At 62.3% G+C, this 23,958-nt stretch overlaps 1 protein-coding gene across 1 annotated transcript in view; it reads left to right on the forward strand.

Moving 5' to 3' along the window:
• The first annotated feature begins 1,022 nt into the window (after positions 1-1,022).
• Positions 1,023-23,958, forward strand: part of Igsf21 (immunoglobin superfamily member 21) — a 162,287-nt gene continuing 139,351 nt past the window's right edge. Inside the window, 1 exon segment of the mRNA XM_048349827.1 lies at positions 1,023-1,112. Coding sequence (XP_048205784.1) covers positions 1,043-1,112 — 70 coding nt within the window. The 5' untranslated portion in view covers positions 1,023-1,042.

Below are 23,958 nucleotides of genomic sequence, written 5' to 3' on the forward strand. Positions count from 1 at the left end.
TGGCAAGATCTGTCCTTTGGAGCCACGCCCTGCCGGCCCTGCCCGCCCCGCCCGCCCTCGGCCAGCCCCTCTCCGGGCTCTTCCCCAAGGAGGGAGGCCTTCTTGCCATCAGGTGTGTGCAGGAGGGGGGTTCAAGCAGAGGGGGCCCTAGGTGGGGGGGCGAGGGGGACGAAGGGTCACCTGAGGAAGGTTAAAAAGTGGAAAGCAGCAGGCAAATGGTGATGTGAGTGAGAGGGAAGAAGGGGTGCGAGGGAGCAGGAGACATGGGGGAGGAGATGGGGAGAAGACAGGGCAGGGCAGGGGAGGGGAGAACAGTGGGGAGGAGGGCAAAGGAGGGGAGGACAGGGGAGGGGAGGGGAGGACAGAGGAAGGGACTAACTCGGGGTGGGGGAAGGAGGTATGGGGGAGGGCAGGGGAGAAGAGGACAAGTCGGGGGAGGGGGAGGCCGAGGTGAGGGAGGGATAGAGGAGAGGAGAGGAGGGCAGGGGAGTGGAGGGGGACGGAAGGGGGGGCTACGGGGGAGGGGGCAGGGAGCTCTCATTCTCTGCAATAAATCGGCTTAGCGAGCGAGAGCCGAACAGCCCAGAAAGGATTAAAGAAAAGTCAGTATAATACGGCGGGAGCGCGGCGGCGAGGGGAGGGCCGAGCGGGGGGCGGGAGCGGGGGAGGGGCGGAGGGAGGGCGCGGGGAGGGGGCGCTCGCGCCGCCGGCAGAGGCGAGCGAGCGAGCGAGCGAGCGCCGGGCGGAGAGAGCGCGGCGCGGGCTCCGGCTCCAAACTCCGCCGCCGTTCGCACTCGGGGCCGCGGCGGCTCCGCGCGCGGCGGACGAGGCACCGGGAGGCGCGGCGCGCCCCAGGACCGCCCCGAGCGCCCCGCGGAGCCCGAGCCCCGCGCAGCCCGGCGCAGCCCGGCCGCGGCGGCATGGGGGCGCCCCCGCGGCGCCCCGCGCTGCCCGCCCGCACCTCGGCCGGCGGCCCGAGGCCGGAGCGCGCCTGAGCCCATGGCGAGGGGCCCCGCGCCGCCGCCGCCAGCGCCCGGGCACCATGCGAGCCGCCCCGAGCCTGCGCCGCGGCGCCTGCCTGCTGCTCGCCGCGATCCTCGACCTGGCGCGCGGTGAGTGCGCGGGGACCCTGGCGCCGGGGGAGCCGGGGGAGCCGGGGCCGGGGAGGGCGCGGTCCGATCCGGGGGCGCTCGCTCCGAAAGGCCAGGGCGGCGGGCGGGGGGCGGCGGGGGGGTCCGTTCGCGTCCGGGCAGGCGAGGTGCGAGCCGGCTGTCTCCGCCATGGACTCGGAGGGCGCTTTCCGAGGAGCGCTCGTGGGTCGGTGCCAGCGCGTGTGCGCGCGCACGCGTGTGTGAGTGTGTGTGAGTGTGGTGTGTGTGCGCACGAGCGTGTGTCTTTGTTGCGTCTGTGGGCGAGGGTGTCCGGGAAGGAGCTGCGTGCGGCGAGGGCGCGGAGTGTGGGGAGACGCGAGCGTCTGGAGGGTGCGGGGTCCGTGTCACCGGGAGGGGTGTGCGGCAAAGTGTGAGCGCGGGGCCGGGGGCGGCGGGGACGACCCGCGCGGGGGCCGAGTCCGCGCCATCGCGCCGGGACGGGCTTTCCACGCGCGCCCCGAGGGTGCTGCGCTCCGCTCCGCTCCGGGGGCCGTGACCGCGATGGCCGCGTTTCGGGGTGGGGGGTTCCGGGGCGCCTGTGTTTCCGTGGCGCCTGAGCGTGTGTGGAGTGCCGGCCGCGGCGAGCCGGGAAGCCTGCCTGCTCCCGGGGCTGGGGACGGCCGGGCAGCCGCCCGCGTGCCTGTGTCCCGCCCGGACCCCGGGCCAGGCTGAGCCCGCCCGAGCGGGCTGAAGCGCCCGGCCGATCGCCCGGCGCCAGCGAGGCTCTGAGGCTCCGGGCTGCTCCGCGCTGCCCCGCGCTGCCCCGCGCTGCCCAGCGCTGCCGCCTGGCGGGTTCTCCATGGTGGCAGAGCCTAACCTGGCGACACCTGAGCCAGCGGTGAACCGAGCTCATCTCCTCAGGGGGAAGGGGACCCACACCGAGCCAGCCCCGGTCGGGGGTGTGTGTGTGAGAGAGAGGGCCCGCTCCTGGAACACCCCCCCCCCATCTATTCCATGGGCCAACCCTGCGCGCCCAGAGCCAGCCCTCCTGGGGTCACAGCCCACCCCACCCGAGGATGGGGGGGGCGGCAGATGTCAAAAAGTATCCGCTGTCACCCACAGCGCCTCATGGGGAGGTGGAGGGGGGATGTCGGGGTTCTGGTCCTTCCGGGGTGCCTGCCAGGGAGGGTGCCCCCCAAGGAGCCCCACCCACATCCCCACCTGCAAGCGGGATCTGAGCCCGGAAGGTGGTCCTGCCCGCCGCGGGGGAGGGGCTGGCAGGCCCAGAAGGAATGCAAACCCTGGCCTGGCAGCAGAGACTTTCCAGAGTGGATCCAGACCTTCCCTTAACTTTGGGGTGAGGGCTCCCCTTTGGATGCTCCAGCGGGAAGGGCTGCGTGAGGAGGGGAGGCTGGGAAGCGGCGCAGCGGAAAGAGCCGGGCTGCTGGAGATGCACTGGGGCCCTCACCTGGACACTGTTGGGAGCGGACGGGGGACAGGAGGGGGTCCCCCTCCCCCACTGCGCAGAGCAGAACCACGGGGCTCAGATGGATGGGGGTGGCAACCACCAGGAAAGCTAAGTCGGGCCCCCTCCCCTCTGCTGAACCCCGAAACATTCTCTCCCTGCCCCGGGTGCCTGGGTTCCATCTTCTGCCTCTGCAGGCTTTGCGGGGTGTGGGGGGTGGAGATGGGGAGATCGGGCTCAGGGGTGAGCATGTCCACTCCCCGCCTCCCCCCACCCCCCCACCCCCCGCCATGCGTCCCAGCTCTAGGCTCAGGTTGAAGAGGGAAACTTGGCTTGCTGGATGTAGGGGAGGAGGTCCTGGGACTCCCTGCAGAGGAGCCCCCAGAGCACAAGGGTGGGGTCCCTTTTCCCCTTCCAGTCCTGGTATATGTGGGGGGCGGGTATTAAGAGGCATCTGCCCAGACACAGAGGTGGGCCGAGTGGGAATAGGGCGCCCTTCCTGGAAGTGTCCAAGAGCTGTGCACCTGCACACGGTCTCTCAAAGGCCGCCGGCCCGGAGCTGCCTCGGAGGGGTGGACGGAAGTCCTGCCGTCCAGAGTCGTGCTGACCCAAAGGGGCGAGGGCTGCCACCCCGTGGGCCCGTGGGGGGCCGGGGCCTGGCGTCCTGGTCTGTTCTGCCCCCACAGGTCTCGGGGCACCACGCATGGGGACTGGACTCGGGAGAATGTGTTGGCTGGAGGAAGGAGGCTTTGGCACCCAGAGCTGGCTGGGCAGGAAGTTCTCGCTCCTGTCTTCCCACTCGCTGATACCAGAGGCTCCCCAGGGGGAGCCCACCTTTGTCTGGGGTCCCAGAACTGGCACCATGAGAGTGGCTTGGATCTCTCGTCACCTCCTGAAGCCCCAGTGGGAGTCTTGCACTTGAGCCTAGAGATCAGGGGGAGGGGGGAGGGATGATCCTTGAGCTTGCTTCTGCTGAGAGCAGTGGGTGCCCTGCGGGCTAGCTCGGTGAGGGCTGAAGGGCTCAGCCAGGGCCTCTGGGCCCCGCCCCGCGGGCAGGCTGGCCCAGCAGCTGTGTCTGCAGGTGGGTGAGATGCAGGGCTGAGGGCACCCAGCTCCAGATCGTGAAGGGTGGGGGGGGCCTCTCCTCCCTTCCCCCTGGGGACTCGGGTTCTTCTGGACAGGCTACCCCACGTGGGCCCGGACCCCCACCGTGCCCTCCCCCACCCCAGGCCACTGTGCCAGCTGGAGTACTTCCGGGCCACAGTCTGGGGTGTTAAGTGCAGAGAATGTCAGACTGGGAGCAACCCCAGGAACACTTAGCTCTGGTGTTTCTGGATACTTGTACATTTTTATTTTAGAATCCTTTATTTGACACCTGTCCCCCACCAACCCCCCCACCCCCCCACCCCAGTCCTATGAACCATGATTGGTCAGAAGGTAGAGCTGCCAGGCCGATGGGGTGCAGAGTCCCCGCCCCCCACCCTCGAGTCTTCCTCATGGATCTAACTATTTGCTGGCTCCTTTCCAAGCATCCTGTCTGGATTACACAGCAGCCAGGGACACTCAGCCCCCATTCAGGCTGCAGGGTGGGTTTAGGGGCTCTGGCTGGTTACAGAACCCCCTCCTGGCCTGGCCCCCAGACTCCCTCCTCCCTATAGTGTTTACTCCTAGGCTGCTGGACTTGCCTTGTGCAGGGTGGGGGAGCAGGAAATACATCTAAATGATGATGGGGCAGCATGGCTACTCCGGTTCCTCAGGTTGAGCCCCCCTCACCCCCCACCCCCCTTGCTAGCTGGTTAGAGAGTGGGGAGGGGAGGGTGCCAGAGGTCAGAGGCCCAGACAGGACCAGCCGTCCAGGATCTCAAAGGCAAAAGTTACCACTGGGGAAAGGTGCTGGGAGTCTGGTTACCCGAGTGTCCTGGGGACCCTGGGGACTTAGCCTGGGCAGCCAGCAACCTGGCTCAGTGTTTGCAGGCCACTTGAATCCACTTATTTAGGAGTGAATTGTATGCATTCCCCGGGGGCTCGGTGCTGGCCATTGGGAACATGGTCCAGGCTGGGGGAGAGAGAGCCCCTGCCTTTACAGGACAGGAAATGGGCTCTTCGCTCAGAGGACGGACCCTCTGTGAGCTGGGCGTCCCTCCCACCGTGTCTAGGCGTCCCACCCTATGCTTCCCCCACCCCTGTCCCCTCTGAGGCTTTCACGCTGGCTGTCAGAGACCAGGAGTCCTGTCCTACAGAAGGGAGCCCAGAGACTTGTCCAAGGTCACCTCGGCCGTACTGGGTACACACAGGACTGTCCGACTCCCCAGCTCAGTGTGTGTGTGTGTGTGTGTGTGTGTGTGTGTGTGTGTGTGAGGGGTGTGATGGGCACAGGCAGCCACAGGCTCCCCAGGCCTGTGGGTTTTACTCCTCACTAGACCCAAGGCGAGACAGAATTACTCCGGATTCATCTGCACAGATGGGCGAGGGAGCATCCCTCCTGAAAAGACACAGACATCATGAGGAGGATGAACGGGCATCTGCCCGGGGGCAGGGCGTGTCTGCAGGGATGCGGGGGGAGGCAGGGCCCATCCCTGTGGGCTCCTCACAGACAGCTGCTTCCCCACCTGGTGCACTACAGAGTAGGGGGAGCACTTCTACTTTAGACAGTCAATGTCAGCGGTGGGACAGCGCTCGACGCCACCTTCTTCGAAGTACATATCTTCGGGATGGGGTTCCTGAGAAGGAACTGGGTGGCCGGGGCGGGGGGGGGGGGCTCCCCTGAAACTTCCAGTGCAGTCAGGAGTGGAGAGAACCCACGTCCAGACCTTTCCACTGACCAAGACTGTGCTGAAGCCAATAGGTGCTGCGCATGTGGAGGGGGAGGGGAGCGGTGCAGTGACGGGGGGGGGGGATCCACTGGCCCCTCCTAGGTCTTTCACCCACAGTGATTTGCTTTGGAGAGTGATGCACCCCCCCCCCACACACACACCCAAAAATTGCCTGCCAGTTGATTGAACAAAGAGCAAGTAACTGAGGCGAGGCACAGATAGCTCACACCCGTCACCCTAGCTACTCAGGAGGCTGAGATGTGAGGATTGAGGTTCAAAGCCAGCCTGGGGAGGAAAGTCATCTATCTCCACATAATCAGCAAGTGGAGCACCAGCCCTGAGCAGAAAAGCTCAGGGACAACACCCAGGCCCTGAGTTCAAAACCCTGCGTGCCGTCCAGTTCAGAAGGGGCCGCGCGTGGTTTATTTCTTCCGGGAGGCATGTATGAAGCTTTCTCTAGAAAAGCACGTGGGATTCAGGCTGGATTTACAGGTGAACTGACTGGCAGCCGGGACCTGGCCCCGGAACGATGCTCTTGCTCTCTGAAGACATCCCAGCCCTGTTCATTAAGGGGCGGTGCCTCACCTGTCATTCTGTGTAGTGTCCCCGGACCCAATGGGGGAAACTGAGGCTTGGGGAAGGGGAAAGGGCAGCGGGCAGCAGGTGGGGCTGAGTGGATCTTGGGTGTGGTGGCTGGGGACGTAGCCTGCCTCCCCTCCTCTACCATGGCACTGCTTCCCGCTGCCCCCAGAAGTCTGGGGTGATGCCGGCCAGCGCCCCATGACCCGAGCGCCCGGGCACTGTGGGAGTCTCTCTGCCCTTGTGACCACCTCTATCCGCCGCAGGCCAGGTGGCGCTTCGTCCCTAGTCCCCCGGTGCCAAGCCAGGCGGACCCTGGGCACACGGCTTGGTGTGCAGAGCCGTCCGAGCACTCCCTGTACTTGACCCCCAGGATTCTGGGCCCGGCCTCACCCCACCCCACCTCCTCCTTCACGCCCACCTCTCATGGCTGCAGGAACAGATGTGGGTCCTTGTCCTGGTCCCTGCTCTCCATTTCCTCCCTCCACCCCCCTTGCCCCTCAGTAGGCAGCGTCACTTGAGGCCACACTCCCGTTAAATCTCGCAGCTCTGGGGGGTTCATCCCGGAACCCGGCCTGGAGCAGGGCTTGCCTCTGAGCCCTGGGGCCTCAAGATGTGTCTGCTGAATGAATGAATGAATGAATGATGTCTCCCCTGTGCTTGATGTTCATCCAGACCCTGGGCCTAAGGTGTCTTTCTTGGCCCGGCGTGGAGTGGGAATGTGACCATTATCCAGCTGTGTCCACTGCCACACGCTAGCACCCCAGCTGCCATTGGGGGGGGGCAGGCGAATCCGGAGAACCGGGACTTCCTGTTCTCTCCCTGTCCTCCCTTCCTGCTCCCGCCCTGTCCCCATTGCTGAGGTGCTGCCCTTGGTCCTTGAGGAGCATTGGGCCAGGGTGGGAGGAAGGGAGAGGAGCGGGGAGGAAAAACACAATAGTATAGCTTCTGTTTCATGGGTATTTCCAGACTTTTCTAGAAATAGATATTTCTAGAATTTAGGAGGAGTGGAAGAAAGGGAGAAAGGAAAGGAAGGGAAGAAGCAGGGAAGGAAGGGAGGAGGCCAGAGGGTTCTGCACTTGCTGCTACCATATTTGAAGCCTGGGTGGTTCATAGTTAACCCCCGGAAGCTCCGTGGAGGGAGTCATGAGGCTCAGAGCGTGACTCGAGCGGGACCCCACAGAATCCACACTGGACACTGGTTGATGCCTGTTTTCCCAGCTCTGAATGTCCCTTGTGGCTGACTTGAACTTGACCGTGGCAGGGGTGGCCCCCCGCCCCCGACCTGGGAATAGATTGCTGGGTACTTGACGCGTGGCCCAGGCATGGGAGGCCCTGCCTCCTTCCTCTCCGGCTGGCACAGCCGCCCAGTGGGGTTCCCCACCTTCATGAAATCCAGAGCGAGTGAGTCACCACCCACCCGAGCCTCACCTGCCATGGCTGGCCTGCCCACCAGGCGGAAGATGAGATTGTCCGAGAAGAAGCACGTGGGGTGGGCGAGGCGGGAATGGGGTCAGCTGCCCGAGGAGACTTCCTGTCTCTCTCTTTGGCCTCTGCTGGAGGCTGACTTCGGGGATCCCCTCCGTGGATCTGTCGGCTCCCCTGTGTTCACGAGGCCCCTGTCCCAGGTCTAAACACGGTCCCCGCCTCACCGGGGAGCAGTTAAAGACACTGAATAAGGAGATGCCAGCTCAGGGGCATCCTGGAGTTGACTTGGACCCCAGGAAGGCTCTGAGGGGGTGGGAATTCCCTGCACGGTAAGTGGGGGGGCCAGGCCCGAGGGCCATAGGGTAGGGAGGGTGGCCACAGGGAGTCGCTGGCCTCCGTGGGCGCAGGGCCTGCTGGGATGCTGGGGCTGAGGCTGGAGGAGTGGGCAGAGGAGCCCTGCTGCCTGGAAGGACCCAGGACTGGGGAAGGGGGTGGTTCTCGGTTGAGTCCATGGCCTGGGAGAGGGGTGATTGTTCCCATAAGAAGGTTCTAGAAGGTCAACTTGGCTTTTCTGAAGCTGGGAGCTTTGGAAGCTCCGTCAGGTGATTCGTAGCTGCTCCTTGTGTTGAAACCCAGCCAGGAGGGCTGGCCAGGTCCGGGCCAAGGCGCACAGACAGAGCTGCCCCAGCTGGAGCAGGGGCCTGGTGAGCGTGGGCCCTGGGGCCTGGCTGAGCTCAGGTCCTGAGCCTTCCCCTGGTCTCACCTGTGAACACAGGAACGGTCTTAGTGTCCCAGCTGAGGCCTCCAGATGTGCGTGGGGGTCTCGTGATGGGCTTGTGGGGGGGGTGTGTGCTGGGAACGGCTGTCCGGGACAGGTGTGACTGCAGGGATGGTCTTAGTGTTCCAGCTGTGGTCTCCAGATGTGCGTGGGGGTCTCGTGATGGGCCTGTGGGGGGTGGGGGTGGGGTTGCTGGGAACGGTTGTCCAGGACAGGTATCCTCACGTGCTCACAGCCTGGCACAGGGCAGGTGTTTGGCTGTAGTTTTATTTTTGTCAGTCAGGGGGTTTGAACTCAGGAGCGCTGAGTTCATTTTGGCTCAAAGCTAGCGCTCCACCACTTGGAACCACAGCTCCGCTACCGGTTTTCTGGTAGTTAATTAGAAATAAGAGACTTACAGACTTTTCCTGCCCAGGCTGGCTTCGAACCACGATCCTCAGATCTCAGCCTCCTGAGTAGCTAGGATGAGAGGTGTGAGCCCCTGGCACCGGCTGGCTGTGGTTTTCATGAGGCCCGACTCCCTACGCCATTTCCCTGGGTAGGGGGACAAGAGATATCGAGACCCCCCCACACCCCCCAGTGCCCAAGATGAGAGGGTCTCAGGGCATATCCCTCCCCCGAGGACCCTCAAAGAACCTTTGGGGTTCCACCCTGGGGACTGAAGAGCCACAGAGTGAGGAGGGGCTGAGGAATTCTGCCCTCGCTCTTCCCACCCATTATAAAGATGGAAACACTGAGGCCCCTGTGGGCTACAGCTACAACTTGGCACGCACTGCGCCGGACGCCGGGAAATCCTCCAAGCCCCAGGCCCTGCGGACCCCGGTGTGGGTCTGGTGGGGCTACACGGGGGCGCCCCCTACCTCCCAGGCCTCATAAATCGCCAGGGCCGCCCAGAGCCACCTGGAGAGGCAGCTGAGCCATGAGTGGTTTTATTATTATTATTCCTTTTCCACACTGTTCCCTTTGCCCTTTTGTTCTTTCTCAAGAGCTTCCCAGGCCTCTCTGGGCTGCGTTATCACGAGATCCTGGGGGCTCCATTGTCTCCCCAGCATGGCTCCCTTCCTCTTAGGGCCTGCAGAGGAAGCGACCCATCAGGACTTCCTTGGCGCCATGGGCCCAGCAGGGGAGGGCCGGCCAGCCAGGGCTCTGGGGCACTGGCAGGGCGCTGTCTGGCCTGCGGGTGGGTGGGTGGGTGGGTGGGTGGGTGGGTAGCTGTAGCAGCCATGGTTGGAACTCATCTGTGGAGCCAGTGCTCCGGTGTTTGTCAAGTGGGTATTCAGGCCACACAATAGCCACAGGCCTGGCGTGTGGCTGCCTGGAGCAGGTGAAGACCCATTGTCACGAGCACCTCAGGTTCCTGGTGGGGACAGAAGGAGATGGGGGGGGGCGGCAGAGAGGGCCACCTCACAAAGGCTTCTTTCTTCACTTCTAGGGCAGAAAAGTGGGTCGTGGCCCAGCTTGGCAAGGAAGTGGCATGGAGGGTGGGGGCGGGGCGTGCGCCCCGCTGCAGAGCTTGAGGTGTGTGTGGGGGGGAGGGCAAGTGAGGGAGGGTCGAGTTCTTGAGGGAGGGTATGGGCCACAGAGCAGCTCCTTCCTTCCTTTCTTCCTTCCTTCCTTCCTTCCTTCTTTCCTTCCTCCCTCCCTCCCTTCCTCCCTCCTCCCTCCTCCCTTCCCCCTCCTTCCCTCCCTCCCTCCCTTCCTTCCCTTCTTCCCTCCCTTCCTTCCCTTCTTCCCTCCCTCCCTCCCTCCTTCCTCCTTTCCTTTCCCTTCCTTCCTCCTTTCCTTTCCCTTCCTTCCTTCCTTCCTTCCTTCCTTCCTTCCTTCCTTCCTTCCTTCCTTCCCTCCCTCCCTCCCTCCCTCCCTCCCTTCTCTCCTTCCCTTCTTCCTTTCCTCCTTCCATCATTCCCTCCCTCCCTTCTCTCTTCCTCCTTCCTTCCCCCCACCTTTCTCTCCTCCAAGCTCCTTCTTTCCTTCCATTTGTGCCTCACGGTTCGTCTGCGTACTTTCTGCAGGCCAGACACTGGGCGAGACGGCCTGCACTCGTTCTGCCCCACGGGGGCTTACCGTCTAGGGCCATGGAGGCCCACGCGTGGAAGTGATGTTTGAGGTACAACAAACTCAACTTTCTTAGTGTCTAAGTAACTGAGTTCCACCAAGCCCAGGCCCTTGGCTGCCCGAGCCACCGTTCAGGGGCTGCATTTGTAGCCACCCAGGGGTGCGCAGACGGGGCGCTCTCCTCTCAGGACATTGGTGTCTGGGGCCCTTGTCTTCCTAGGCACAAGATGCCAAGCGGTCTGCCTCCGAGGTCCTGGCAGCACCAGGGAGGAAGCCCGGTGGCGCCTCACTTGTGAAGACGGGGAGGGGCGGCCGTTTTCCTGGGCGCGCCGCGGGGGGAGGGGGGAGGGGGGAGGGGGGAGGGCGAGGTCTGCCGGAGCAGCCTTCTGTTTTCATCGCAATTCTTTTCCCAGCCACCCCTCTGTTTGAGGCATGTAACACCGGTTTGCCATTTGGGGCTATGATTTAAATTCCCTTGCTCCTTCTTTAAAATGGCTTTATTTAAGTAAATAATGAGTCAAGTTAGAGAAAAATGTTAGGTTCAGAGTGGAGCAGGTGTCTCGGCAATCTGGGAAGGCAGCGGCGGGAGCACGGGAGACTGCGGAGGAGCGGGGATGAGCCGGGGTGCCAGGGCCACCGTGCGGGGGGGGGGGGGGCTTCTGTGATTTGTCCCATAGCCCTCGGTGACCAGGATGTGCCAAGCTCCCCTGGGCAGCTTGGGGAGGCCCTGGGGGGGAGGGCTGTTTGCATGGGGTTTGGGGCTGGCCAGCCCCTGGGGACAGGGTGCTGTGTCCTCTGTCACCTGGAACTGGAAGGCAACCCAGTCTGGCCAAACCTCAGTTTCCCCATTTGTAATGGGAGGCGTGTGTGTGTGTGTGTGTGTGTGTGTGTGTGTGTGTGTGTAGCTCTCAGGGCAGGCCCGTGCGCTGTACCCTTTTCACACTTCTATGAATACCTATACAGGGTCGTGCGTATGCCTACACAAACAAATTGGCTCAAGGATGGTCGACTCCGGGGAGGACCCCAGGCGTGCCTCTCCCCGCTGAACAAGGGGGGGACCACCGAGCAGAATGCATAACAGGGAGCTGACGTGGGTTTTGTTGGGGGGGGGGGGTGTGAGGGAGGTGAGGGCCAAGGGAAAGAGAGGCAGATGAGTAGAGCGAGGAAGGCCGGGCGCGTGGATGCGGTCAGTAGAGTCAGTATACACACGTGAGGATGGTAAGCTGAGGGGCTGGGTGGGCTTGGGAGAGTTGGGGGGGGGGACGATGGATGGGGTGACCTCGTTCACCATGTGTGGTACTCATCCGCTGCCTTGTTGAGTGGAAGCCCCTGTGTGTAACTACCGAAGGATACTATATAGTAATAGTGATGAAGATGGATGAGTTGATACATGAGGCAGGCCTGGTGTAAGGGGCATTGGGAGGGTGGCCGGCCGGCTTTCCAGAGGTTGAGGATTTGGGGGAGAGCTTTGTGCCCTGCGTGGAGGCGGGGGGAGGGGGGGAGGTCTGTGCCAGCATTCTGTGCCGGTCCCGGTCCGTGCTGACCTTTGCGACGTGTCCTTCCTATCCCAGCTCTTGAGTGTCTCTGCTTCTCCCTGGCCCTGGCGTCTCCCTGATTGATTACTTCACCCCGGGGTGTGCCGATTCGTCATTCCCCAGTCTATTTTCCACCCTATTTCCCACGGAGATGTTCTTTCTCCTTCCATCCATTTAGGTCATCTTCCTCCCATCCCCATGCCCGAGGGTGGGCTCTGAGCCCCCTCCTCCCCGGCAGAGGAGCTGCTGCTCCTCCTCAGCCTCCAGCTGCTCCACCCCGTGGCTGCTTCTGCCCTCGCTGGTGGTGATACAAGGAGGAGATCCCTGGAGAAAGCGCGTGCCCTGGGCTGCCGGGTAGAGATTCCCACCGTCACCTCCGTCGCACCCTTCTTCCCAGCCAGGAGACGCTGGAGTTTGGGGGAGTAGCCGGCTTCAATATGGAGAGGAATATTTCTTAGGAAACCTCCCTCCCCCCCCACCACCACCCCAGTTCCCGACAGCTATCGCTCAGCTCCCGGCTTCTAAGCGGATTGAGGTGGCTTCCTCTTGACCCTCTATTTTTCTGGCCTGGTCCCTTTTCCATCTACCTGACAGTTCAAATTGACTTTGATAAGGACTAATTTTGCCAGTTGAAATTCATGAGGCGCTTTATACATTTGGTGCTTTTCTGAAATTGCCGTGACCAATACCAGCACCAATTTCTTTGCTGCCTCGTTCTCTGAAGTGCTGGGGGGCAAGATAGGCAGTCGCCGACCCGCCCCCGCCCAGGCCGCCAGCCTGGTGGGTCTCTCCCGTCCCTCGCTGCTTCTCAGTGCTGTGGCCCTTCAGGAGGGGACGGTGGCCTTCTGGGGTCAATATTCCATGGGGGGGGGGGAAATGCCACCATGGCCACCTCGGCTCTCAGGGGCCACATTGGCCCAGGAGACTTGGCACTCCCCGGCCCCTTTCTGTCTGTCTGTCCATCCTGGCTGCAGGTCCCTGCCCCGGGGCTGTCTGTCCTTGTAGCCTCCTCTGGCTGTTCTGGCTCCCTAGGGTGCTAACCTTTCCCTGGGCGAAGGTGGCTGGCGGGCCTGCTCTCCCCGCCTTCCCCCTCAAACCCCAGCTGCATCTGCGCTGAATTCCTGCCATTTTCTGAATGTCAGATTTCAATGGAGTCTCTCTCTCTCTCTCTCTCTCTCTCTCTCTCTCTCTCTCTCTCTCTCTCTCTCTCAATCTGATGGCCGTGTGTGAGGGCGGAATGTAAGGGTTTCCCGTACTCAGCTCATAGTGACACGAGCGCACAGGGCTGAATTGTTGGGAAGCTTTCTCCAACCCACCTTGCATTGCCCCCTTGGGAAATACGATTTGTTGGGGGAAGTTTCCAGATTGCAACAACCTCCGTGGCCCCCCGCCACCTCCCCCCCCCCCGCCCTGGGTCGTTGGTGGAGGGCCGATCGAAGGGTCTTTCCTGAGCCATGTGGTCAGGATGGATGAGTCCTATTTAGTTCCTTTAGCACTTGAATGAATGCAGAGCCTGGTGGTGCACACCTGTAACTCACTCCCTGTTCCCAGCCCTACCCCAGGAGGCCCGTGCTGCTGCTATCTGCAGCTTATAAAGAGAGAGATGGCTACCAAGTCGGGGGAGGGGGGGAGGCGGGGAATGGGAAATGCCACAGCCCAGAGAGGTAAAGCCGCTTGCTTGTCCTGGCACAGCTATGCTGTGGTTTGAAGCCATTTAACCTGCTTTCCGTGTCCTCTGCCGGCTCTCTCATCTTGACCTTGGGGTCCTCTTCTCCTGAACCTGGGAGGCTCTCGGGGTGTCTGTGGCCCCTCGAGCCCCCGGCTGGGACACTGTGGACGGCCGCAGGCCTGGCCCTCAGTGACCCGCGTCCCTCCCATGCAGGCTGCTCGCCCTGCTCTGTTGCTCTAGCCTTGTTATTATGACTTCCTTCCACTCCGCTGCCAGAAGCTTCCTACCGAGAGCAAGCAACCCAGCTCTTTAAAATTTAAAGGGCTTTACTTAAACAGCATCACTTCCCTGGGAAGGGAAGCAGAGAGACAGATGCCACAGTTATATTTAGTGTGGCGTGGGGGTCCGAGCAGACGAGTGTGCCGTGTGTGGGGGTCATGGCGATGTTTGGGGTGGCCCGGGCCCCACGTTGAGCCCAAGGCTCTGCCTTTCTGTGCCACAGGCCCGGCGCCCTCTGCTTTGCTGTGTGAGTAACAGCCCAGACAGGCAACAAGCAGAGGCTGGTGTGTGTGTGGGGGTGGGGGGGGTCTCAGCCATTGGGGATGAAGGGGAATCTGGAGCTTTTCTGTCCAGGGTCTACCCCCTTCCTCTATAGGTGGGGAAACTGAGGCTGAGAAGGACCAGGGTATCGTCTCAGCTCACCGATAGAGGGGAAGGACAGAGCTGGGATAAGAGCCAGGGGACCTGAGCCTCCTCAGGCTGGGGGAGGGGTGGCCCTGAGAGGCCCACGGGGCTCAGCCACAGGCCGGGCAGCTGTCAAGGATGTACACAGCAGCAACACCACCCCCCCACCCCCCCATCCAAGCCTTTCCCAGCCCCTCTCCACTGCTGGCCAACTGGTCTACCCCACCTCATGGGAGTCTTGAATTAAACGAAATACTTTATGATCCCACGCTTCGTTATGTTTTATTAGAAGTGCCGGTCCTGGCTGTGGCTCTCACAGCTGCCGGCCCTGCTGGCCCTCCCACCGCCCGCGCCCAGCAGTGCCCGCCTTGGGTCAGGGGTGGGGTCCGGGGAACGAAGGGGTGTCCTGTACAGAGTCCTTGCACCCCTCACCCAGGCCTTGTGGTCCCCCCTAGAGGGGACAGGGAGACAGAGGGGTGAAGCTAGAGTCACCCAGCACAGCACATTCACCTCGGCCCTCATACGTGTGCGTGCGCGTGTGTGCGTGCATGCGTGCGTGCGTGTGTGCGTGCGTGTGTGTGCACACATGCCGGTCCTGGGCCTTGAACTCCGGGCCTGAGCGTTGTCTCTGAGCTTTATTGCTCAAGGCTGGATTCGTGTTCCACCATTTGAGCCACAGCACCATTTCTGACTTTTTGGGTAGCTCGTTGAAGAGTCTCACGGACTTTCCTGCCCGGGCTGGCTTTGAACCCCAGTCCTCAGATCTCAGCCTCCTGAGTAGCTGGGATGACAGACCTGAGCCACGGGCGCAGGGCTGGCATCTGTCCCGTTGGTGGGACAGCCTGGCACCCCTAACTTGAGTAGCTATTTAACACGCGGCGACAAAGGTGCTTACAGGGGCTCCCTGTAAGGGGGGGGACGAAGACACCCCACACATCCACAGTGGGGGGATGAGGAGAGTGGGGGTCCTGTCCCCATTGTCACTAGCTAAGACCCCAGGAAAGCTTGCTGTTGATCTCGCTGCTGGGACGTGTCTTCTGCGGGGGCCATGATGCTGAGTGACCCTGAAGAGCTGGATCCTTCTGGGGCTCTTCAGGGCCTCACTCCCGAGGCGGAACAACCACACACCTCCGGGGCGCGGACAGGCGGGGCCAGTCGGTGTGCCCCACACCAGCCATGATCTCCTTTCACCCCAGCCGAGCCCCACGCTTTCTCCATGTTACAGATGAGGAGACCGTGATTCAGGCTGGGCGGGGGGGCTGGTTGTGGGAGCTGAACCATCCCTTCTGACCTGGCCACACACACACATACACACACACCCCCGCCCTTCGCCCCTCCACCCCACCTCCGCCCCCAGGATGCCTCTGGTCCGGCTGCAGCCTGGAGCGAGTGAGGTGGCCGGGGTGGCGGGAAGTGGGAGCGTATTGATGTCCCTCGGAACTGGCAGGCGACGGGAGGCAGAAAGGTATTAATTAGCAGTTATTTCCTAGCAGCGTGGAGATGGATAGAGATGAAGGTGGTAGCTCGCGCATCCGTTTTGTAGCAGCTGAGAAGCAACAGTAAATCAGTACCGTGAATCGATGCCTGAGAGGGAGATACGTTTTAATCTTATTAGCGGCATCATATCACCGGAGCAGGAGACAGACACAGAGAGAGAGAGAGAGAGAGAGAGAGAGAGAGAGAGAGAGAGAGAGAGCGCGAGCACACCTTCACTGGACGTCCAGGTTGGGAAGTGGGGAGAGAAGGGCCTAGGGCCGTTGGGAGGGTTTTGGAGAGGAGTCTGGAGTTCTGATCCCAGCTGACAGGCAGTGGTCAGGGAGCTAAGGGGGGCGGGGGGGGGGGCGAGAGGCGGGCCCCCCCCCTCAGCCGAGGTGGCCCTCTGGTTTTCCTAGGGGTCTCTACCTCAGATTCAGTTCTACCGTGTGCTCCCCCCGGGTCCCCTAGGTGGACAGAGGCCTCTGAGGGCCCCCGGGGTCACCCGCTCAGCCTAGAGCCCGACTCTGGCCCCGGTTCACTGGGGGCCCAGGCCTCAGCCCTCCCCCACCATCGCGATGACGGCTGAGGCTGCCGGACAGCGTGGTGGTTGGGGTGACTGGCAGGAGGAGGTTCCATCGGGGGCATGTCGGGGAGCCTCTGCTGGCAGGCACTGGCGTTTGAAGAAGCCCAGCCAGGGACAGTGGGCACCTTGTTCCCTGCCCCCCCACCCCCACCCCAGGCCGGGGTCCTGTGGCCTTGAGCATTTGTCCCTTTTGAACCCTAGGCTTAAATGTGCTGACCGTGTGGCTGATATTGAAAGGAGGCCTTGGAGGACCTGGAGGGGCCGGGCTAAGGGGGGCTGGGGAGGTTTGATGTTACCATGAGGCATGGCCTGGACCCCTTCCTGACCCCCCCCAAGGTGTGGGGGGGGGCGATAGCATAGCCAGGAGGCCCTTGGTGGGTGCTGAGCCCTGGTCCTCCGGTCTTCCACCCCCAGAACCCTGAGCCGAGTTCTTTCTGTTGATTATAAGCATCTGGGCCTGGGGCTTTCATGGTAGTAGCCTCACAGGTGGAGGGGGAGGTTGGACCGATCGGAGGGAGGGGGGAGCAGCCAGCACCAGCCCCACTTCTGAGTGGCATTTCCACTTGAGAAGCCATGGGCAACCCCTGAGGCCCCGCCTCTGTCACTCAGCTCTCCACCCTGGAACCGGAACATTCTAGAGGAAGAAGAAAGGAGCCCAAAGCAGTCAGGACACAATCACAGCAGGGCCTCAGTGTTCCACCCCAGGCAAGCACAGACTCTCTCTGGCCTGGTTCCCCCCCTCTTCCCCCCCCCCCCCCGCCCCCGTCAGATCCCTGAAGGCCCCTCTGCTGGAACATTCTCTGCTTCTCCCTCTTATCTATCATTTTATCTTCCCTATCATTGAATCCTCTCAGTCACCCAGTGGCACCGCTGTTATTTGGCTCTGCTGGCGTGGGTAGGAAAACCGAGGCGCTCAGAAAGGGTGGGTTACCTACTCAGGCTCACCGGCGCATCCGGGCCCAGATTCAAACCCAGATCTGTTGGTTCTTGGAACCGTAATTCTGCTCGCTGCCCAGCCCCTGGGTAGACGGTCCACTTTGGCAATCAGAGAGCCCAGCAGCCCTTCCCGGTGTGGGACGGGGCCTCTGTCCCCGCCTGCAGGACCCGCCCGGCCGATTGGACCCCACAGCTGAGCTCCGATGACCTGGGGAGGGGACCTCGGGCTGGCCCAGGGAGGCTTGGGGACCCATGCGTCTCAGTATCCTTGCTTCTCTCTCCCCACGAGGAGGGAAGGTGGGGGTCCCTGGGAGCTGGAGAGAGAGAGCCCATCCAGGAAGGCGCGAGGCAGCAGGTACCCGGGGGCCCGCTCGGGGTGGGGACCACCGAAGCAGATTTCCTGTTCCAACAGGATCCAGGGCGGTGCCTGGGGTGGGGGTGTTCTCCCCCCTCCAGCTTCTGTCCCTAGAGGTGGACCAGGACGCCGGTCCCCACCCTGGCCCTTGATTTCCTCTTCTGCACCCCAGCTGGGAGTGTGCTGTCACAGAATGAGAATGGGAATGGAAGAGACAGTCGGGTGCAGCTCCTGTGTGGCCCTGGGAAAGTTCCTTCACCTCTCTGAGCCTTGGTTTTCTCATCTGTACCTGGGGGACACCATCGGTTGTCACGCTTATTATAAAAATCAAATGATGGGCCAGGCACTGGTGGCTCATGCCTGTAGTCCTAGCTACTCAGGAGGCTTGAGGATTGCTGGTTCAAAGCCAGCCCAGGCAGGAAAGTCCATGAGACTCTTATTTCCATTTAACTCCCACAAAGCCGGAAGTGGAGCTGTGACTGAAAGTGGTAGAGTGCTAGCCTTGAGCCAAAGAGCTCAGGGATAGTGCCCAGACCCTGAGCTCAAGCCCCACGACCCACAATCAAATCAATCAATCAGTGGAATGATGGGATTTCACCCGCAGGGTCATATGCGGGAGGTACTTGGTTAAGTGCGGTTGCATTAGCCATGCTGGTTTCTGCAGCACGTATAAGCCCCCCCCCCCGCCTCCCATACTGGGGTGTGCATCTGGTTTTCTGCTCGGGTGGGGCCCTGTCCCGGGTTCTTCCTTCCGTGTGGTGTCCTAGGGATCCAGAGCACGCCCGTCCAGGGCTCTGTCCCCCTCTCCCCTGACTGCAGGACCCTGGCGGTCCCCTTGGACTGGAGGCCAGCCTGCGGGTGTGGGCCGGCCTTCCTCGCTCCTCGCCGACCACCCCAGCATGCATCGCGGCCCTCGCTTACGGGACATCTTCAAGAGGCCATTAGGTGGGCCGGGACGATCGTCCTGTCCACCCTAGGGTCTGGTGCCACCCTTGGGGCTGCCCCCGGAGCCGTGGAAGGCCTGTCCTTTCCCTGGCAGAGCCCTGGCGTTGGGCATCCGTCACGAGGCCTCCACCCCGCCCCGGGTCTGCTGCGCCTCGACGGGGCGTGTGTGGGGCGGGGGGAAAGTGGCTGAGTTTGCCACGGGGGCCTCACGGGGGACCCTGGCCCTCAGGCACTGTGACGTGGCGTGGCTCGGTGGCACCCTGGCACTTTGTGACGTCTCCCTGGGTGGTATCCAGCCTGTGGGGCTCACAGACCCACGCAGGCTCCGAGCACGGGGCGGGGGGGGAAGGGGAGGGGGACAGTGGGGAGCGCATTCTCTTCCTTGCCACTCCAGTGAGAAATGGGCTTCACATTTGTAACCCAAATAGAGCTAAATTCATGCTCTCTCCTTCCAACGAGCAGAGCACTTTTTTTGGAGCAATTAAGGAAGAACATAAATCAGCCCTGATTTTAAAAGCTCAGGCTGACTTTGTGGCCGGCTAAAATTAGCGGCTCCATCAAGGAGTGGGGGAGGGAAGGCCGGATTTGGCCTCCAGACAGCATTTCACCCAGGCCTCCGGAGGCCCAGGCCAAGGCTCTGGCACTAGGCTCCGACTGCCCTGAGGCACCAGAGCCGGGGTGGGGGGGTGGGCAGCCAGGGCCCCCCAGCCCTGCCTCACTTCTGCTGACCAGCGCAGCCCTTGCCGTCCAGCCTCCTGGTCTCAGGTGATTAGGTGGCAGGGTGGAAGCCATTGAATCTGCTTCACCACCGAGTGCCATGTGGCCCCGCTGGAGTCACCGCACCTCTCTGAGCCCCTCTTTTCTGTGTCTGAACGTGAGGAGGCTGTGGTCGGCTCCCCCTCTCCCCGGCCGCGGCACGGTCCGGTGGGATCTCGTGAGCAGACGTGGCTGGCGCGTGAACAGCTGCTCGGCCGGGCAGGTTCAGCGCGCTGGCCGCGCGGGCCCCCGATGAGATGTCTGGAGCAGCCTGTCTGGGCTACCGATTAGCATATGTGTAATGAGGCGTCCCGGGGGTGGGGCTCAGTTACCTTTCCCGTGTCCACATCGCCTGAAGGTGAACTGGCGCCGCGTGTCGGAAACGTCCTGCCGGAAACCACGCCACGCCAGCTTTCAAACGCGTTTCAGACCTCTGGGCGAGGATGGAGTTTGAACTTGTGGGTGTGACGGCTCCACCGGCCTCTGCCCAGCAGCCCCTGCCTGGCGCCCCCACTCCTCAGACCTTCCCCGCAGAGCCTGGGAAAGGACCGCCTGGCCTGGGGGGCCTTGGGGACCCTGCTGGGCCGAAGCTGCTGCACCGGGCCCCAGGAGGCCCTGGGGTCGCTTGACTAAGTGCTTCTCCACCAGCACACACTTGGGGCACACAGTAGGAGCACACTTGGGGCACACAATAGCGCTCTACCACCAGCATGCAGTAGGAAGCTGAGAACATCTGTCAGAACTTTGGGCTGCCTCTTTGCCCCTGGGTAAGAGGAAGACCTGGACAGCACGGATGCTCCCCAGCTTGGGGTCCTGGCCTGAGGCCAGCCCGCCAGCCCTGGTCTCTCCTGGTCTGGCAGCTTGGAGGCCAGCTTCTCCTGGGGGTGGGGTAGTTGTCCACTCATCTCTGGAGCCTCTTATCTGGGAACTAAGCGGTTAGGCAAACACATTAGGTTAAATCAGGCCAGAGCCTTTGGGTAAACAATCCCTGGGCCTTTCCCCCTGGGTGGCTGGGCCCCAGTTGTCTGGACGCCTCCTGCCTCCTACCTCCTACCCCCAGGCCCACCTTCCACCTCAGCTCCCGAGGAGAATCCCCAGTGCCTCATCCGGGACTCTCTGCTCCTCCCTGGCGCTCAGCCGCCAGCCTCAGCCAATCAGCGAGCAGAAAAGCCCTGCACAGGGTTTGGTGGCCAGGCCTGGGGGAACGTCATGTGATCCACAGGTATTCCTGGAGGCTCTTTCCCGGCCTGGGCACCACGATTCTCCACACCTAAGAAAGGCATTCCTGCTCACGCAGGGGAAACTGAGGCTACGCTGTGTGAGGATCACTGGCTCTGTGCTCTCTCTGTCTCTCTCTCTTGCTTAGAGCCGTCTTTGGCTCCCGGTGCCCGCGCCTGACTGGCATGAGGACCCACGGCTGGCGAACTCGGGTGGTATTTCATGGCTGGGTGTGGTCTGTGACTCTAACGCCACTTTGGGGGGAAATGGAGCTCCGAGGAACTCACGGCTGTAATACACTGGCACGAATTTCTACCACGTATCAGGATTTGCATGGATTTCTCATCTGACGACTGCACCGAAACCCTTTGAAGCAAGCAAGACAGATATTTATTTAACAAATATTTATGTAGAACTTCCTGTGCACCGGGCACGCTTATTAAGTGCTTTATAAATATTAATGAGTCGGATCGGCATTAACCGATACAAGTTAGATCCTGTTATTGTTATTTTCCTGGTCCCGTAAATGAGGAAAGTGAGGAGCGAGCAGAGAGAGGTTAAGAAATGGAGTCAAGGTCACACAGCCAGTGAGCGCTAGAGCTGGGTTCCATCTTGCACAGTCTGGCTTCCAGCGGTTCCCGCCTGAGAGGAAGGAGGGCCGAGCCCAAGCTTTGAGAGACAGAGAGCTGCCCTGGGCCCCCTCGGCCCCTCCGCCTGGAGGGAGCTCACGGCTCGCAGCCGTGGGTGAGGAGGCCAGGACCTTTCTGGAAGATAAAGGATGCTCAGCGCTAGGAGAGCCGGAGCAGGGATTAGGCGGTGGGAGCCCTGTGCCTGAGCCGCGGCGCACACAGGCTTTAGCGGGCTGTAAGATCCTAATCTTCCCCCCAGATCTAATAATCCCCGGGACACGGCCTCCCTTTCTTGTCTCTCCCGGCTTGGCCCTGCTCTTGGTCTCAATCAATCCTTACAGAGATGTGGCAGGACCGGCCGGGGCCCGCGGGTCTGCCTTTGGGGACGCTCGGTCTCCTGTCCAGCGGCAGAATGGATGTCCGCTTTCCGCAGATGGGGGAGGCTGGGGCTCGGGGCTGGGGCTCCGTCGCCACACACTTCCTGAGCTTGCTGCCTGCCGTCGGGGCGCTCAGCCCCGTGCCCACGCTGCCCCCCCCCTCGCCCCCCGCGCCGGCACTCCCCTCCCCTAGAGGCGCGGAGTCTTGTGTTTTCTAGATTGTCTGGGAGGGTCCCAAACGCGAGGACTTTTATCCTTTTCAATAAAGACAATTTGTGGCATAGAGGACAAAACGCACGCTGGCGTTGAAAGCTTTGTCAGACTTTTCGCTTGAATAAGTTCTCTCTTCCTCTCCGTGGGAAAGCGGCCGGCACCGAGGCCGTGCCACGCGAGGTTGCCCCATCCCCCACACAGAGCTCAGGTCCTACGGGGCCCCAGGGGTTGGGGCACAGCCACCCCAAGGCTGCACTGTCTCCCACACAGAGCTTGGGTCCCGCAGTGCCCCAGAGCTGGGGCTCAGCCGCCTCCGGGACCCCCAACCCTTCGCATGGGGCAGTGAGCACAACCTGTCTAGGCTCTGTGGTCCCCACCTAGGCCCCCACAGGCAGAGGCTGAGATCCGGGGACCCCCAAGCATGTCTTGGGGTGCCCTCTCTCCACCACTGCTGGGGACCCCAGGAGGACCCAGCCCCAGGTGCTCACAGCCTGATCCTTAACACCAGGGATGACGAGAAGCAAAAGGAAGCAAGCCAGGGCCCCATCTTGCCATGGGCAAATCATGGCTTTAAAGCAAGACAGGTGCAAGCCAGACACAGGGAGCCGCTTCCTGCTCTCTGGGTGGGCAAGGCTGGCTGTTGTCGGGTTCAGTAACCTACCGGCCCCCGCCTGAGGTATTGGAGAGAGCTGGGCTTTCCATGGTTGAAACCCCAGCAGGGCCAGGCGAGAGGAGGCAGAGAACCAGGGTGCCTCTGGTTCTCCCACACCCCAACTCTGGGACCTGGGGACCCCCACGCATAGACCGGCCCTTCCGCACCTTGCACTTTGCGCGAGGACCCCTCAATCCTTGCGGCAGCCTAGGTCAGATGTATTCTCTCCATATTTTTGTGGGTGAGAATACAGAGGCTCAGAGGGGTTGACTGGCTTAACCACACAGAGGCAGGTGGTTAGAGCCAGGACTAGAACTCATGGAGCTAGGGATGGTCCTTCCCTCCCCCAAACACCTGCTATAAATGTAAGAATCAGAGGGCCAGGAAGTCTCCCAGGCTCCGCCTTCTCCTCCTGCTCACTTCCTGTCCTCTGGAAGGGGGTACGGAGCCCACTCAGAGACCAGCCCGCACTCAGCTGTGCCTCAGCCTGGCCAGGCTCTGTTCAGGGAGGGGCGTTATTTGCATATATGCAAATCAGGGCTTATCAGCTGGGTCTGGCCAGGCCCCTGCCTGGCCTGGTTTGCAGGCTGCACTGCACGGGGCACAGATTCCCGGGCAGATGGGAGGCCCAGCGGGCAGGTGGCCCGGCTGGCGGTGCGCCCTTGGCCTAAGTGTCTGCTAGTGACCCGAATGTTTGGATGGCGGAACCAGAGGCTGGGCCTGAGGTCTGTCCCCTCCCACGGGGCCTGAGGACCTCAGGGTGTCTTTGGGCCGGCACCAGCCTTCCCCTCAGAGACAGGCTGTCAGCACCGGGGTTGGCCGCCCAGCCCTGAGCTGCCAGGCAGGGGCTCTGAGGATGGGCCATCCGTCAGGGCTGGGCTCCCGCGTGGGGCTGCAGGCCTTCTGTCTGCCCCTGCCGTCATCCTGGGCTGTCCCCGGCCCCATAGCCAGGCCCACGGGCCACCGCCTCACCTCCTAGCCGGATGGACACGGCCTGGTCCCTGTCTCCTGTCCGCTCTTCTGCCCCTTCCCTCCGCCAGGTGGCCCGGCTGGTCTTTCCAAGTTCTAGCTCTGAACACTTGGACCGTCCATGGTTCCCAGCACCCAGCGGTAAAGCACAGACTTCAGAGCCGGTTGGGACCCCCCCCCTTCCTGCTCTCTGAGGTCCCTGGGATCTGCCGAGTGAGCCCACAGTCTGCCCCCAACTTCTGCTAGAAAGGGGGCTCTGAGAAGAAAGGGGGATGCCCAGGGCGAGGGCCGGGCCTCCTCCATCTGACTGGGACCCCCAGGCCGAGGGCCGGGCCTCCGCCATCTGACTGGGAGCACAGCGCTGGCTGCGTTTCCCAAATGAGGGTGAGTGTCCCCAGACCTGGTCACCTGGCAGTCTAGGGGGGGCTGAGTCCCGGCTCCTGGTGTCTGCACAGTCACATAGAGAGCACACCTGAAGTGGAGGCCACACAGCACCTTGGCCCCTGGCCAGTGTCCCCTCAGGACTCCTGGCCCTGCCCCTGTCCCCCCAGGACTCAGGCCCCCTGCCCTTGTCCCCCCAAGACTCAGGCCCTCTGCCCCTGTCCCCGCAGGACTCATGGCCACCCCAGGAATCAGGTCCCCTGCTCCTGTCCCCCAGGACTCGAGGCTCCTGTCCCCGTGTCCCAGGACAGGGTAGCCCACCAATGTCTCCACAGGTCCCCATCCATACTGGGAGCCCCAGGCCTCACGGC

The sequence above is a fragment of the Perognathus longimembris genome, chromosome 7 (assembly GCF_023159225.1).
Source record: "Perognathus longimembris pacificus isolate PPM17 chromosome 7, ASM2315922v1, whole genome shotgun sequence".
Classification (NCBI taxonomy): Eukaryota; Metazoa; Chordata; class Mammalia; order Rodentia; family Heteromyidae; genus Perognathus; species Perognathus longimembris.